At 46.7% G+C, this 16,370-nt stretch overlaps 1 protein-coding gene across 4 annotated transcripts in view; it reads left to right on the top strand.

Annotated features, from left to right (window-relative positions):
* The window catches only part of NIPBL (NIPBL cohesin loading factor), a 328,437-nt gene that overhangs the window by 218,444 nt on the left and 93,623 nt on the right, over positions 1-16,370 (top strand). For all 4 annotated transcript variants that reach the window (XM_030567521.1, XM_030567520.1, XM_030567523.1 and 1 more), the window contains one exon: positions 16,013-16,244. In XM_030567521.1, the coding sequence (XP_030423381.1) occupies positions 16,013-16,244 (232 nt within the window). The remainder of the gene's footprint in view (positions 1-16,012; positions 16,245-16,370) is intronic.

Here is a 16,370-nt window from a genome sequence, read left to right as displayed (position 1 = left end):
TCAGTGTCAGCCTCTTCACTCTTTCTGTTAAGGTGTTTATTATTCACAGTTAAGAGTCCTGATATCTCTGAGGGATTCATTAGAAAAAACAGGGAGGAGTAGACTTGACGTTCTTGATACTTAAGTTGAATTAAAAAGGAAGCAGGGAAGAAATTTTAAATAAATTTTAAAAATCACCTTTCAGGTCTTTCTTTATACACTGTAAAAAAGAAAAGGATTATAAAGAAGGAAAACCCAATTTTTCTAACAAATCTTTGCAGGTCTCCTTTAAATTTTCAAATATACCCACCAGGTATACTCAAAATACTGAATCTGCAACTCCATTATGAAATATACTCAACGCTAAAATGTTACAAAGATTTATCTCAAAATATAAGATTTTGGAAACAACTTAGCAATGCTGTACTACACTGCCCTTTATGTGGCCCAGAGTTTATTTCCTTAGTCAGTCTCTCACGAAGACCATATCTATGCTAGAGAATGTTAGGAAAAAATTCCTGCTGGTTTTACTATCAGTAATGTTAGCTGTAGTTTAGTAATGCTTAGTGAGCCCCATAAAGATTATGCCTTTGTTATGCTAGATGCTGTAAATACACAGAAGAGTGCTCCTGCCCTTAACTGAATCTAAATAGACAAGTCAGAAGAGAAAATACCTAGGGCTTTGGGTAGGTTCAAAAGCTGGGAGAAAGGAGATCTTCTTCTCCTTGGAGTGTTTTCTCATGTCAGTTCCATTCTAGGTGTGTGTGTGCCCACGTGTGCAGTCGTTGGAGATTTTTGCATTAATAGTATCCATAGGGTCAGCAGGGGTTGCCCCTTGAGTGCCACACTCGTGCTGGTATATCAGGCACTGCTGACCCTATTGCCTCACAGTTCCTTCTTACCACCTGTGGTGGTTAATTAGAGCACCTTTCTTTGCATTGCAAGGGCTAGCAGTTTTTGTCTACTGACTTCACACCTTAGAGCCTTGTAAATAGTTTGTTTATAATAGTTAGTGTTAAGTAGTTGCTAAGTGTAGTTAGACATTAGCAGTTAGGATCCCAATGGGGACTTCACCCAGGTGGGGCATGCCCAGGTCTCCTGGGTTTAAGCCCTGCACAGACTGCAACAGGCCTGTGCTTCTAAGTGACCCCCATAGCAACTGCTTCAAGTGCTTGGCAGAATCGCACGTTAGAGAGAAGTGCTGAATTTCTAAAAACTTTCAACCCCGCAGGATATTCAGTTACAGGCTCTCCTTATGGATAGCCCTGTCTCCAGCCTCTGTTCAGCCCCACCAGGACTCACCAAGGATCTTAGCCTTGGTGTGTAGTGCCCACTGGCAGTGTTCCCCATTGCTGGTTCCCAAAAAGAAGACCAAAAACCATGGCTCCCCAGAACCAGGCAAAAAGAGCCATGGGTCTTTGGGCAAGGGACCCACTTCAGGCCACTCAGCCACTCTGGAGCCATGCGCTCATACCTCCCCAGTTGGGTCCTTACTCCCATGAAAGGTCCACCACCGACTCCTGAGAGCAGTATGGGACCTAAACCCCTGATGGCACCAACGCCTACACAAGCTCCCCCAATGCTGAGAGAGCACAAGCCTCCCCCTACACTACTGAAGCAGTGCATGGCTCAGGAACTGGCAGATCCCCACAAGCACAAGCCAGCTGCTAAAACCCCTCAGGGGCAGTGGAGTGCCACCGATCTCTCAAGACAAAGCAGCACTCTCCACCTCCATACCACATATTGCTGGAGTCGCAGCACAGACCCTCTGTAGCTCGCCCTCAATCATCGGTACTGCGTTCGCAACCTCCACTGTCTTGACACGAATTGCCTAGAGAAAGACATTGGTCCCAGTACAACTGGTGCCATTTGCCCTCCTGCTGGTCATCCTTTTGGTACAGGTCCCGGTCACCTGCCTCATGGGAGCGCTCCCCATTGCATTTCTGTTCCCCCCTGCACCAGCACCAGTCTCCGATGGCAACAGTCAGCAAACAAATCCATGCCTCGACAGTCCCACCAGGCTCACTGAAAGGATTCCTCCAGCACGGAAGTTCAGATCAGCCCCTCACCTAGATAGTACTGACGAGAATGGGCGCTAGAGGCTGTGTCGACAGTGCCGACTTCGCAACATGGCCAGTGGCCAGTACATTGGATTTATTGGAGTGCGTGGGGAGTGCTGGTTGTGGCAATGCCCCCATTACACCTCTCACTGGCTACTGCCTCAGAGCAACAGCTGACAGCACCAGGCTCAGTGCGCAAGGCGCACTCAGGGCAGTTATTGTTCTTCTTTGAGTGCTTGCTCATATCCATTCCAGTTAGGTGTGCTCACGCTGCGTGCATGTTCATTGGAAGATTTTTACCCTAGCAACACTCGGTTGGTCGGCTGGGTCGCCTCCTGGAGTGGCGCCACCATGGCATCGGATATATACCCCTGCCCACCCAACTGCTCCTCAGTTCCTTCTTACCGCCCATGTCGGTCGTTGGAACAGTGGAGCACGGCTTAGCTGTCCTCCACTTCCCTAGCTACTCGTAGTTTCTTCAATATATTTGTTGTATATAGTTGGAATTTATATAATTACAGTTAGTTTGATAGTTCTTTAGATAGTTAAGCGGGGTTTGGGCATTAGCCCCTTCCCCGCACCCAGTGCCGGGGCCCATGCCCAGTTCGCCGGGATTCAAACCTTGCTCGGCCTGCCACCAGCCGATGCCTACAGGAGATCCCCACGACTCCTGTCTCAAGTGCCTCGGGGAATCGCACATTACAGATAAGTGCCGTATTTGCAAGGCATTTAAGCCAAGGACGAAGAAAGAGAGAGACTTTCACCTAAAGAATCTCCTCATGGAGGCAGCTTTGAATCCTCCACCCTCGGCACCGAGTGCTGAGCATTCTGCTAGAAGTGCTCCTCCGGCACCGGCCCATACTGGCACCGCTAAGACTCCGCGGCACCGGCCATCTCCAGCGCAGGGACCTGCTTCGCACCGATCTCTCTCCCCGAAACAGAGAAGGTCGAAGTCCTCCACTATCTCTGTGCCCTCTGCGCCGCAGACGCAGCCTCGTTCGGACCGCCCGGCACCTACACCTGCCGCACCACCAACTGCTGCGGTACCATCGACTCTGCTCCCTGAGAGCTCCCTGCCGAGGCCAGTGATTGAGCTTTCAGTCCCCTCTACACCAGAGACATTCTCCACAGCCAGGTACCTCATAGCTATGATGGAGTCTGTCCTGCCTCAACCCCCGGCACTGCCAGTGTGGGTATTACACTTGATAGGCAAGCCAGCCCTAATGAGACCGCCTTTAGTCGACCCGGCAGATCGTCACCAATCACGATTCAAGTCCCGGCGCCTTTCGCGGTCCCATCGACGATCACAGTCCTGACGCCGCTCGCAGTCCCGGCACCGCTCGCCTCTTCAGTACCGGTCATACTTGCGGCATAGATCAACGTCTCAGCCTCTGGCTCGGTACTCTCGATACCGCTCCAGCTTCTGGCACCGCTCCCGGCACCTTGACTCTCACAGCCGTTCCCGACGCAGAACTTCGAGATCCAGGTCGACCTCCTGGCACTGTGCAGGTTGCAGGTCCCGATCTTGTTCTCGGTACCAGTATGGCTCCAGGTACTGATCCCCGGTGCCGAGGAGATCAGCAACGGCGAGAGAGAAGGACTCTTACCAGGATTTTTCAGCTCCTCCCTGGCCATCCCAGTGCCCATCCATGTCTTCGCAGGCAGACAGTTTGTACGCCCAGGACAGAGACTGCGCTGTGCCCGCCAGGATATTCCACGAGCCCCAGGCTCAAGATCATGACCCTCACCAGTGGGCATTCTGGACACCTTGGGCATATCATCAGGCCCTCGCTCTGCCACATCGGAGCACCAGGTGCCAGAAGCCACTATAAGCTGCCCTCCTCTTTCTACTTCGGAGGAAGTGCCGGTCCAGCCACAAGATTCCCAGATCCCAAGGGAGACAGAGGCTGGCCACCAAGAAAAGGCCTCAACTGACCCGCTTGTCCCTGGTCTCTCCTCATCCTCATCCTCCTTCCTTGATGAGGCGGTAGCCGGAACATCATCTGTAAGCCCTCCGTCAATTGACCTGAGGGCCCACCAGGACCATGAAGCATGCAGTGTAGACATACCTTAAGAGTACTTAATCACTGTAAGTAGCTTAATCACTGTAAAATGAACAGCTCTGGGCTTGAATCATCATGTATCTTTACAATATCAATTACAGTGTTTACACATGCAGACTCCCTTGATGATTTTAGAAGATATGCAACAGTATCTAGCATCTGGGACTATGGAATTGATACCGCTGGATCAGTTGTGTGTGGTGTGTTGAGCACAATAGTTAGACTGACACAAAGGACTTCTGATAATGAGTGTTTTGTTAAGTTGATGCCCCAAATAATTCTCACCCCACAGATATCCTTGCTGTGGAGATTTTCGTAAAGATGAGGAAAATAACCAACATGCCAATTTCATCCCTATTGTAATTCCATTAACGTGAGTGGAATTATATTGGGATGAAGTCAGCTCCATATATATATTCTGTAGTTTGGTTTGGTTTCGATTTGGTGTTTATCAATAAGATGATGATTCAGTGCTGTAAAATTAAAACAAATTCTACACAATCTAGAAGCCACAGTTCTGGGTGTAGTATAAGTACCTGAATAGACTGAAATAGACATATTATAGCTATCAGGTTCTCATTTGCAAATGACATAAGCATATATCTCCTTCATATTGCATTGTGAGTTTGTCCTATTATGTTTTGATGCATGAATTGTACAGTGACAAATATAGCTGAAGAAGGTTTTATAAGCTATTATGTATTCTTCTAAGATATTTAGACTCAGTAAAGCAGCATCAGCATACAAATGTATAATTACGGGGGGTTTAAGCTAAGGTAATGTTTTATATTGTGGTTTCTTACCTTAAATATAATATTTATTATTGCAATCACTTTAATATTTAGAATACAAACCATAAATGAGTATCCTTTATATGAACATTTTAGTGGGGGTGAGGAGTAGCAGAGCTCTAACCATCCAATATACTGGAGTACAGTATGTAGCTAGTTGCCAACTTCAATATACATTCTTTTCCCTAAAGCCTGGGACATTTGTTTTTATTTTAATATTGCAGCTTGGCTGGTGGGAATCTCTTGCATTAGAAGATGATAGTTGCCTCCTTACTCATAATGTTTGCACAACTTTAGTAATGGGTTCTAAGGGAGGAAAAGTGTGTGAGAATGGCCTACTACCATGAACAGACAGGGCCCCAGATGAGAATATTTCTCTCAAACATTGGAATGGTTCCTGAGTTTCAGCTCTAGCCAGTGCATGAGCTTCCCTGGCCAAGAAAAGTGTGTAATTCACTGGCACTTGGTGTAGCACTCCGTGTCCCCCCTCTAGTGATAGCTGGGCCACAAATCAAGGTGAGTGAGTCTTCTACAGCTTTTGCTAACAGGAGCACAGGTGCTGGAACAAATTTTATTGGGAGGTGCTAAGAGTTATTGAACCAAACTATAAACTCTTTGTATAATGGAAACCACTTTAAGTCAGGGTGTGCTACCGCACTCCCAGCACCTCTAGTTCCAACACCTATGAACCAGAGGCTCATGTTTTAAGATCATGAGGTCCTGGGTTCAACGCTCATTGCCAACGATTCACCCAGAAGGCCTGTGTTGTACCGCCATGGGGAATGGCATCTCTTCAGAGTGTATAACAGCTACGTTCAGCCTTTGATACTTATTAGCACAACAATTAATGGCTACCTGGTGATGCTGCAGTTTTTTTTATATTTCAGTAAAAAGCTGAAGCTGTAGCCTTTAATCCAAGTGAGTCATGTAGTCTTTCTATATCATCCTGAGTGGCACTGGTAAAAAGTGGCCCACAAATACAGATACTTGTCTCTCCTATGATGCAACATTACTATGCTAGGGCCTGAGTAATACCTTTGAGGTTTGAGCACAGATAGGAATTGAGGGCGTTCAGCACCTTGCAATACTGAGCTCTTAGTAAATAATTTGCACGATGTTATCTGAGTTTTGCACAAATAACAAACTCCGTGGAGTAAATTCAGTGACATCATAAACATGTATAGGAATAATGAAATACAGTACACAGATTGCCGAACTTTATGAAATGGTATGCAGCAAGCACAAATAATCCACAACTGAGAAAAATGTAATGATGACTGAAGCATATAGAAACAAAATGTATGGGATTTTTTGTTATCTGCATAAAACAAACTGAGAAAAATATATTAATCTATACTACATTGTTGGAAATTAACTGTAGATCAACTGTATTATTTAGGCTTAGGACAGGCATTTTGAAAATAACATGCTATTTTCACAGTAGTTATACCATTTCTCTCATTACATCTCTCTATTTCTATAGCCTATTATAGAATCTGGCTAATCTGCACCTTCTTAACTTGGATACTTTGTAATCATCCCCCCAAAATGCCAGTCTTTCATCAGACATCAATACAGATTTTAATGGTCAATGCTGTAGTTAGACTGCATGTTACTTTGATGACATGTATTTTCAAAATACAGTATACTTACTAAGTATCAGAAGGGTGTTAGTCTGTATCCACAGAAACAACGAGGAGTCTTTAGTTTAAAGACTAACAGATTTATCTGGGCATAAGATTTCGTGGGTAGGAAAAAACAACTAGGCTTTTTACCCACAAAAGCTTTTGCCCAAATAAATCTGTTAGTCTTTAAGGTGCCATCGAACTCCTCATAGTTTTTTGTTTTTGTATATTTACTAGTTTGCTATGCATTTCTGACATAATTAAAACTAAATTGCAGCTGAAGTGAAGTGTGAGGGTTTTTTTTTTTTTTTGTTGTTTTTTTTAAATTGTTCACTTACTCGTGGGTCACAAACTTCAGTAATGTACAATGAGGTCACCTAGTCATTCATGCAAATTAGTAAGGATCTAGCTACATAGCTAGAAATTGCTCCCCATGGTTGTTTTGCAAGTGCAGCATATATGAGAACAATAATTACTTGAGACTGTTAAATGTCACAGTAAAACTGTTCTGTACATTTTCTGTTTCCATCAAAATATTCTGCTAAAATAAACACAAGCACCCTTCTCTCTCCCTACTCTTAGTTCCTCACCCCACCCCATAAGCAAAAGTTTTTGGGGAAGATTGTTATATCATTCCGTATGTTGCCAGTATCTTAGTCTATAAAGATTCCCATTGAAGTTAATTGATCTACTCCTGGAACAAGATGCCAGTGAGGGAATCAAAATCTGGCTCTAAATGTATAGATATAAGATATTATGGGTCTGGTTCTATCATTTCTTTGGAGCCAAGCTAGTGTAATGGAATGGGGAATCATATGCTATGGGCCCTATTGAAGTTAATTGGAGTTTTCCCACTGACTTGAGCAGATCAAGGATTTCATCCTATATCTATAGAATTACTACCTGAAGAACATTCACATCTGGTTCTTAAGTTTATTATTGTTTTTTAAAGAGCACATTTAAGAGCAGAGATATGAAGTGACACTCGAAACCAAGTGGAATTTTGAGAGAGAGATCGGAAAGAGCTAAGACACAGGTCCTCTGAAGGATATTGTGTTTTGCCTGCTTTGCCTTCCATTCCTGTAACAGCTTTGTGAATATCTCTAAATACTACTATGTTAATTCAGAAACACTCAGTGAAAGAGAACCAAAATTAATCAGCTTCCTTACTAGAGGAAGAGGGTAGCTTTAAATTTAATTATAATACATACACCTCTCCAAGTGTAAAGTCAGTGTTTTGTTTAATTTGATTGCCTGCTTCTGCCTCTGCTTCTGACTTATGGCCTGTTTCTCTTCTCTTTATATTTTTGTCAACATATGAACTTGCAAGTTGAGGAGGTCCCGGAGGTAGAGGACCGAGTTGTGGACATTTTATCATCTGATGTCTCCACGAGAGTGGCCCTCCCCTTTATCCGGACGATCCAGGCCAATGCCAACACAATCTGGCAGTCTCCGGCCTCTATGCCACCTGCTGCCCGGGGAGTGGAACGTAAATATATGGTGCCCTCCAAGGGCTACGAATACTTATACGTCCATCCTCCTCCCTGCTCCCTCGTTGTCCAGTCGGTCAATGAGAGAGAACGCCATGGCCAGCAGGCCCCAGCCCCGAAATCAGAGGACGTGAGGCGCATGGACTTGCTGCGGCGCAAAGTCTACTCTGCAGGGGCACTCCAACTCCGCGTGGCTAATCAGCAAGCCCTCCTTAGCCGCTATAACTATAATATCTGGGCGGTGGCGGACAAAGTTTAAGGAGTTGCTCCCGCAAGACTCCCGGCAGGAATTTACGGCCCTCCTGGACAATGGAAAAAAGGTGGCTAGAACTTCCCTCTAGGCTTCCTTGGACGCAGAGGACTCTGCAGCCAGGCCCCTAGCCTCTGGAGTTACTATGAGGCGTATCTCATGGCTGCAAGTCTCAGGCCTTCCCCCGGAGCTCCAGCATACAATCCAGGACCTCCCCTTTGAAGGGCAAGGCCTCTTCTCTGAAAAGACAGACCCTAGGCTGCAAAGCATAAAAGATAACAGGGTCATTATGCGCTCACTGGGCATGCAAACACCAGTGACTCAGCGCAGGCCCTTCTGCCCCCAGCCACACCGCTCTTACCCTCAGCCCAGACAGAGACGGGACTTTGCCAGAAGGCGGGGTAGAACCGGTCGTCGGAGGCAGTCAGGAACCCAAGGGGGCCAGAACCAAGGTCCCTTCAAACCACCCACAGGGCCAAAACTCACCTTTTGAAGGTGCGCCTGAGGACGACATACCAGTTTCGTTAAAGGCTCCCTTTCCTCCTTTCTCCAACCGCCTCTCCCTTTTCCTCCCTGCGTGGTCCCAGCTAACGTCAGATCGCTGGGTCTTACGCACGCTGGAATTTGAGTACCACCTCCAATTTATTTCACCCCCTCTTCCACCCCTCTTCCTCGTCCCTCTTCAGGGACCCCTCTCACAAGCAATTCCTCCTTCAGGAGGTGCAGACGCTCCTTGCCAAAGGAGCCATAGAGGAGGTACCAAAACACGAAAGGGGCACGGGGTTTTACTCCCGCTACTTCCAAATCCCCAAGGCAGAGGGGGGTCTCAAACCTATCCTGGATCTGCGGGAACTCAACAAATTCATGATAAAGTTGAAGTTCTGCATGGTATCTCTGGGGACCATCATCCCATCCCTGGATCCTGGAGACTAGTATGCTGCCCTCGACATGAAAGATGCGTATTTTCACATAGCCATCTACCCTCCTCACAGGAGGTACCTCCGGTTCGTAGCCAACTGCCAACATTTTCAGTTCGTGGTCCTACCATTTGGCCTCTCTGCAGCCCCAAGAGTATTTATGAAATGCATGGCTGTAGTCACCACCCACCTCTGCCGCCGTTGGATACACGTTTTTCCGTATCTAGAAGACTGGCTCATCCGAGGGACCTCCGAGGCACAAGTCACCCATCAGGTCAGCATTGTCAAGGACATTTTCCTACATCTGGGCCTGATGATCAATGCAGAAAAATCCACTCTGATTCCCACTCAGAGGATAGACTTTATTGGCGCCACCCTGGACTCCAGTCTCGCCAGAGCCTGCTTACTGCCGCCTCGGTTCCAGGCAATGGTGGCCATCATCCAGAGCCTGCAAGCTGTTCCGTTGACTTCGGTTCGCACTTGCCTCGGTGTCCTGGGTCACATGGTGGCCTGCAAGTTTGTGACGAAACACGCCAGACTGCGCCTCCGTCCCCTCTAATCGTGGCTCAACTCACTGTACTGACCAGGCAGAGATGCCATGGACATGATAGTCACCATTCCCCCAAGCATCCTAGGCTCCTTCGAATGGTGGCTGACCCCCTCCCTGGTGTGTGCAGGGCTGCCGTTCCATCCGCCCCAGCCCTCTGTGTCCCTGACGACGGACGCGTCATCTCTCGACTGGGGTGCTCACCTCGGACATCTACGCACTCAAGGCCTTTGGTCATCTAAGGAGCTGGCCTTGCACATCAATGTCCGGGAGCTGAGAGCAGTCCGCCTTGCGTGCCAGGTGTTTCAGCAGCACTTGCAAGGCCATTGTGTTGTCTGTGAATATTGACACACAACAGCCATGTACTATATAAACAAACAGGGCGGGACAAGGTCCTCGACCCTTTGTCAGGAAGCCATACGACTCTGGGACTTTTGTATAGCCCACTCTATAGACCTCATAGCGTCCTTTCTCCCGGGGGTTCGAAATACTCTGGCGGATTGCCTCAGCAGATCCTTCCTTTCTCACGAGTGGTCGCTTTGCCCAGACGTTATTCTTTCGGTCTTCCGGAAGTGGGGATTTCACCGTGTAGACCTCTTCACATCCTGCGAGAACGGGAAATGCCAGATATTCTGTTCCTTTCAAGGCCTCTCCCAGGGTTCGATAGCGGACGCTTTCCTGATACCGTGGATGACTCACCTGCTCTATGCTTTCCACCATTCCCGCTCGTCCACAACGTCTTTCTGAAAGTACGCAGGGACAGAGCCCGCTTGATCATGATCACTCCAGCATGGCCCAGGCAGCGCTGGTACACCATGTTGCTCAACCTGTAAATAGCCAACCCCATCCCTCTACCTCTTCACCTGGACCTGATAACTCAGGACCACGGCAAACTTCACCACCCAGACCTACAGTCCCACCATCTCACGGCGTGGCTCCTAAATGGTTGACCCAGTCTGAGTTGTGTTGCTCTGCCCCAGTGCAACAAGTACTTTTGGGTAGCAGAAAGTCTTCCACTAGATCAACAGATCTGGCCAAGTGGAAGCATTTTTCATGCTGGTGTGGAGAGCAGAACGTTCTTCCCGCCAAGGTCTTGATCCCCACCATCTTGGACTACGTCTGGTCTCTTAAACAGCAGGGCCTAGCGATATCATCATTGAGGGTACGCTTGGCGGCCATCTCTACCTTCCACCCAGGGGAGAATGGCCGCTCAGTGTTTTCACATCCTATGGTATCTCAATTCCTCAAGGGCTTGGAGCGCCTATACCCCCAGGTACGCTGCTCTGCCCCAACCTGGGACCTCAGCCTGGTTCTTACCAGACTTATGTCAACCCCATTCGAGCCATTAGCAGCTTACTCCCTTCTGTACCTGTCCTGGAAAACCGCTTTCCTTGTGGCCATCACATCGGCAAGACGAGTTTCCGAGTTTCGGGCTCTCATGGCGGACCCTCCATATACTGTGTTCCACAAGGACAAGGTGCAGTTGCGACCACATCTGGCCTTTCTCCCCAAAGTGGTATTGGCCTTCCATGTTAGCCAGGAGATCTTCTTTCAGGTCTTCTTCCACATTCATCATGCAGGGAGCAATAATTGCACTCCCTAGACGTCCATAGAACACTCGCTTTTTATATCGAGTGGACAAAGCCCTTCCGCAGAACACCCCAACTCTTCGTCGCTGTGGCAGAGCGTATGAAGGGCCTATCCGTTTCCTCACAAAGGATTTCATCCTGGTTGACATCATGCATCCGCACCTCTTACAACTTGGCTCATGTCCACTCGAGCCATGTCACTGCACACTCTACCAGGCCTCATGCTTCATCTGCTGCCTTCCTGGCTCACGTGCCCATCCACGAAGTATGTCGCGCAGCTACCTGGTCCTCAGTCCATACCTTCACCTCTCACTATGTCCTGGTTCAGCAGTCCAGAGATGACGCAGCCTTTGGCTCCGCAGTATTACACTCTGCGACATCTCACTCCGACCCTACCGCCTAGGTAAGGCTTGGGAATCACCTAACTGGAATGGATATGAGCAAGCACTCGAAGAAGAAAAGACAGTTACTCACCTTTGTAACTGTTGTTCTTCGAGATGTATTGCTCATATCCATTCCAAACCCTTCCTCCTTCCCCACTGTCGGAGTTGCTGGCAAGAAGGAACTGAGGAGCTGTTGGGACGGCAGGGGTATATATCCGGCGCCATCGTGGCGCCACTCCAGGGGGCGACCTAGCTGACTCACCAAGTGTTGCTAAGGTAAAAATCTTCCTACGAACGTGCATGCAGCGCACACACACCTAACTGGAATGGATATGAGCAACACATCTTGAAGAATAACAGTTACAAAGGTGAGTAACTGTCTTTCTTTGTCCCCAGATGAGGCAGTTGTGGGACCCTTGAGAGCCAGCCTGCCGGACGATTTTAAAGAACACAAGGCCCTGCTTCATCGAGTGGCCGAGAAACTGGACCTGGAAGTGAGGAAATGTCTGGGCAGGCAGACACCTTTTTTTATGTTCTGTCAGCCTCTACTGCAACCCGGGTTGCACTACCAGTGTATGATAGTGTCCTCAAGATTGCCAGGGACCTCTGGAAAACTCTTTCCTCCATTCCTTCCACCTCAAAAAGGGCCAAAAATGAATACTTTGTTCTGGCCGAGGAGTTTGAATACCTCTACACCCACCCTCCCGCAGGCTCGCTTATGGTTTCTGCAGCCAATGAAAGAGACAAACAGAGGCATACAGCTCAACAACCAAAATAAAGAGGCCAAATGGTTGGACCTGTTTGGAGGGGAAAAAAATGTATTCAACAGCCAGTTTGCAGTTCTGGGTGGCAAACCATCAGGCCCTCTTGGGCCAATACAGTTTTAACTTATGGGACTCCCTCCATAAGTTCAAGGAGTCCCTCTCACAGGGTTTGGCCCAAGAATTTGGTACCCTGATGAAGGAGGGCATTGCGGCTGCCAGGTGCTCCCTCCAGATTGCATGGGACGTAGCGGTAATGAGGCGCAGCTCCTGGCTTCAAATTGCCGGACTCTCACAAGAAATGCAGACCTTCATCCAGGACCTCCTATTCGATGGGAATGGTCTTTTTTCAGACCAGATGGTTGTGAGGTTGTATGGGCTTAATGGACACCAGGATCACCCTTCACTCACTAGGCATGCATACACCTCAGCCTGCGAGAAAGTGGTTCCAGTTGCCCCTGCTGCCTAAGCCGTGGCAGTCTCATCCGAGGTCTGCAAAGACAAGGGACAGAGATGTTAGTTTCAGTCACTGTCGCCTTTCCTTCTCCCACTCACCTGCACAGCCAGGCCTGGCAAAACACCCTGTGTGCTAGAAGCGCTCGTTTTGAGGGGGCAGTGGAGAGTGAGTCTCCGGTCACCTCCCGGGATCCATCCTGCTCTTTCCTCAACAGTCTTCATCCCTTCTGTTCGGCCTGGTTCCAAGTCACTTTGGACCGTTGGGTGCTGGACATAGTGTCTCAAGGTTACAGCCTGCAGTTTTCAGCTGCCCCGTCCCTTCCACTCATTGATCTTCAGGGACCCTTCTCATGGGCAACTCCCTGGTTTAAGAGGTCAAAAACCTCCTGTGCTTGGGAGTGGTGGAAGAGGTCCCTCAGGACATGACAGAAAGGTTTCTACTTCTGTTATTTCCTAATCCCAAAAGCAAAGTGAGGGGAGGGGAGCCTCAGACACCTGAACAAGCCTCTCAAAATGTTGAAGTTTTGCACGGTCTCCCTGGCCTCCATCATCCCCTCCCTGGATCCAAGAGACTGATACGCTGCCCTCAACTTGAAGAATACCTATTTCCATATCTTCATATTCCAGGGTCACAGACATTTCCTCTGTTTTATAGTGGGCGAGCACCATTTCCAATTTACAGTGCTTGCCTTTGGCCACTCGTTGGTTCCAAGGGTTGTCTTGAGATGTGTGGCTCTAGTGGCTGCTTACCTCAGACATCAAGGAGTCCAGGTCTCAACAATTGGCTCATCAAGGACAGGTCTCAGGAACAAGTGCAGATAAGCCTCAATCGGGTGCATTCCATATGTCGTGACCTGAGCCTGTTAATAAACGAGAAAAAATCCACTTTAAGGCTAGTCCAACGCATAGAAGTCATAGGGACCGTTCTTGACTCCATGCAAGTCAGAGCCTTCCTTTTGAAGGTGCTTTTTCAGGTCATGTGGGACCTGATCTCCCATGTGAAGAACCACCCGCTAACCACGGCTTGCACCTGCCTGCAGTTGCTGGGCCACACGGCCACTTGTACGTATGTGGTCAGTCATGCCCAGCTCTGTCTCCAGCCTCTGCAAGTATGGCTGGCTTCTCTTTACACCCCTAACAGACACTATCTAGCCCAGTTAGTCAGGGTGCTGGATCACATCCTGTGATCCCTGGAGTGATGGTTAAACCCTGAGTCGGTGTTGGAAGGTGTTCCTTTCGCAGCCCCGTCTCTGTCATCTCAGATGCTTCGGACCTGGGCTGGGGAGCCCACCTGAGTGAACTCAGCACTTAAGTCTGCTGGCTGCAGGACAATCTGGCCCTTTACATCAGTGTCAGCAGTTTGCCTGGCCTGTCAGGTGTTCTTGCTCCACCTGAGGGTCAAGATGGTGCAGGTCCTCACAGACAATACCACCAAGGTGTATTACACGAACAGGTGGGACAGAGCCAGGTCATCTGCTCTTTGCCAAGAAGCTCTCAGCCTTTGGGCCTCTTGTGTGCAACATGCCATTCGTCTGGTAATCGCGCACTTGCCCAGGACCAAGAAAGTGCTAGTAGATCACCTCAGCAGGACCTTCTCATCTTGCCACGAGTGGTTGTTCCATCCAGAGGCAGCCAGTATGATCTTCCGAAAATGGGGGACTCTCCAGGTGGACTTGTTCATGTCCCACCAGAACAGGAAATGCCAGGTGTTTGCTCCAGGGGATGGATAGCGGGTTGCTATCAGATGCTTTCCTGCTTCTGTGGTCAGGAGCTGTGATGTACGCCTTCCTGCCAGTGCTGTAGCTCACGAAAGCTCATGCTGAAATAAATTTGTTAGTCTCTAAGGTGCCACAAGTACTCCTGTTCTTTTTGCGGATACAGACTAACACGGCTGCTACTCTGAAACCTGTCATTTTGAGGCATAGTTATTGATGAGTCATGTCCTCAGTACAATGATGATGACTGATAAGGGGAATCTTGAGACTTTAGGGAGCATGGAAGTAAAAAAGGGATCAGGAAAATCCTCATGATTTCCACATGGTTTGTAAAAGTCTTTCTGCACTAGAGTTACATATAGTGGTAGAAATTGAAACTAGTCAAAGTAGCAGTGATAGGTAGAGTTGGAAGGATTAGTTTTTGTTATTAAATGTTGTTGGTAAACAGATTTCACTGCACAGACACGAACAAATGAAAAAGTATTTCCTTCAGTGGAAATTGAAATTTACAGACAATAAGAACAATGCTGAATTTATGAGAATTTGACTAAAGGATATTACTTAGTATATTTTGACAGGTGATGTTGATGGTTTGTGTTTTAATGATTATTAAGCTTTAACTTTCTAAATCTATGTCTGTCATTAAATAATAATTGTCTGAGAACTCGCATAATTTCCTGCTACTATGAAAATTTATATAGCTAAAAGTAAAAAAAAAATGCTTAAAATCCATAATTTTGCATAATTGTGAACATTTAAATAAATAAAAATTGAAGCATATTCTTAAAATAAACATTGATATTATAAAGTGGTTTTGTTTTGTTTTTTTAAATCAGATTCTGTTGAGCCTAATCACAAGGAATATAAAAATAACACCTAGATTTGATACAGCCGTTTTGAACAGTCGATCTCAGTGTCACTGTCTGTAATGTATTCATCCTCACGAAACACAACATTGTACTGTACATCTTAAAAGAATAAAGAATTATTAGATCAATTAACATAAATTTTGCTTGAAGTAATTTAGACTTTATTGATGAATGTAGAAATTTCTGTTAGGTTATATTTTTCATGGATAATTAACATTTTCTGTGTGCCTCTAGGTGATTACATGTCCTTAATATCTCATTTTGGTTTAGGGAGATATTGTCAAAAAAAATTCTGCTTGCCAGTTAACAAAATACATTTTACATTTATAAGATTATAAATGTCATGTAATATTTTAGTATATATATTTTTAAAATCTTCTTTTGCAGTATATATTATTCAGCAGGGATAACCTGTAATGTACAGAAATATAATATGTATCTTTGAAAACTCAGAATTAATTTTGTCTTAATGCACATTTTTTAGAAAATGTATATAACTTTCTGTTTTTCCTTGTAGAATAATGACACTGAAGATGAGGAAAGATTATGGAGAGATCTGATTATGGAGAGAGTCACAAAGTCTGCAGATGCCTGTCTTACCGCTATCAATATTATGACGTCACCCAATATGCCTAAAGCTGTGTATATTGAGGATGTAATAGAAAGAGTTATTCAGTACACTAAATTTCATTTGCAGAATACACTTTATCCTCAGTATGATCCTGTCTACAGAGTGGATCCTCATGGTGGTTAGTATGTTAATAAATAAATGAGATTGCATGTAAGCTAATATGCTGCATATGATTTTAAACGTGACCATTTCTGTTAAGTGTGATGTGCAAACAACTTGACATCCCCTGACACTGCTATGCAAT

The sequence above is a fragment of the Gopherus evgoodei genome, chromosome 6 (genome assembly GCF_007399415.2).
Source record: "Gopherus evgoodei ecotype Sinaloan lineage chromosome 6, rGopEvg1_v1.p, whole genome shotgun sequence".
In the NCBI taxonomy this organism is placed as follows: Eukaryota; Metazoa; Chordata; order Testudines; family Testudinidae; genus Gopherus; species Gopherus evgoodei.
Note: the sequence above shows the minus strand (reverse complement) of the source record. Positions and strands in the feature narration are given on the sequence as shown.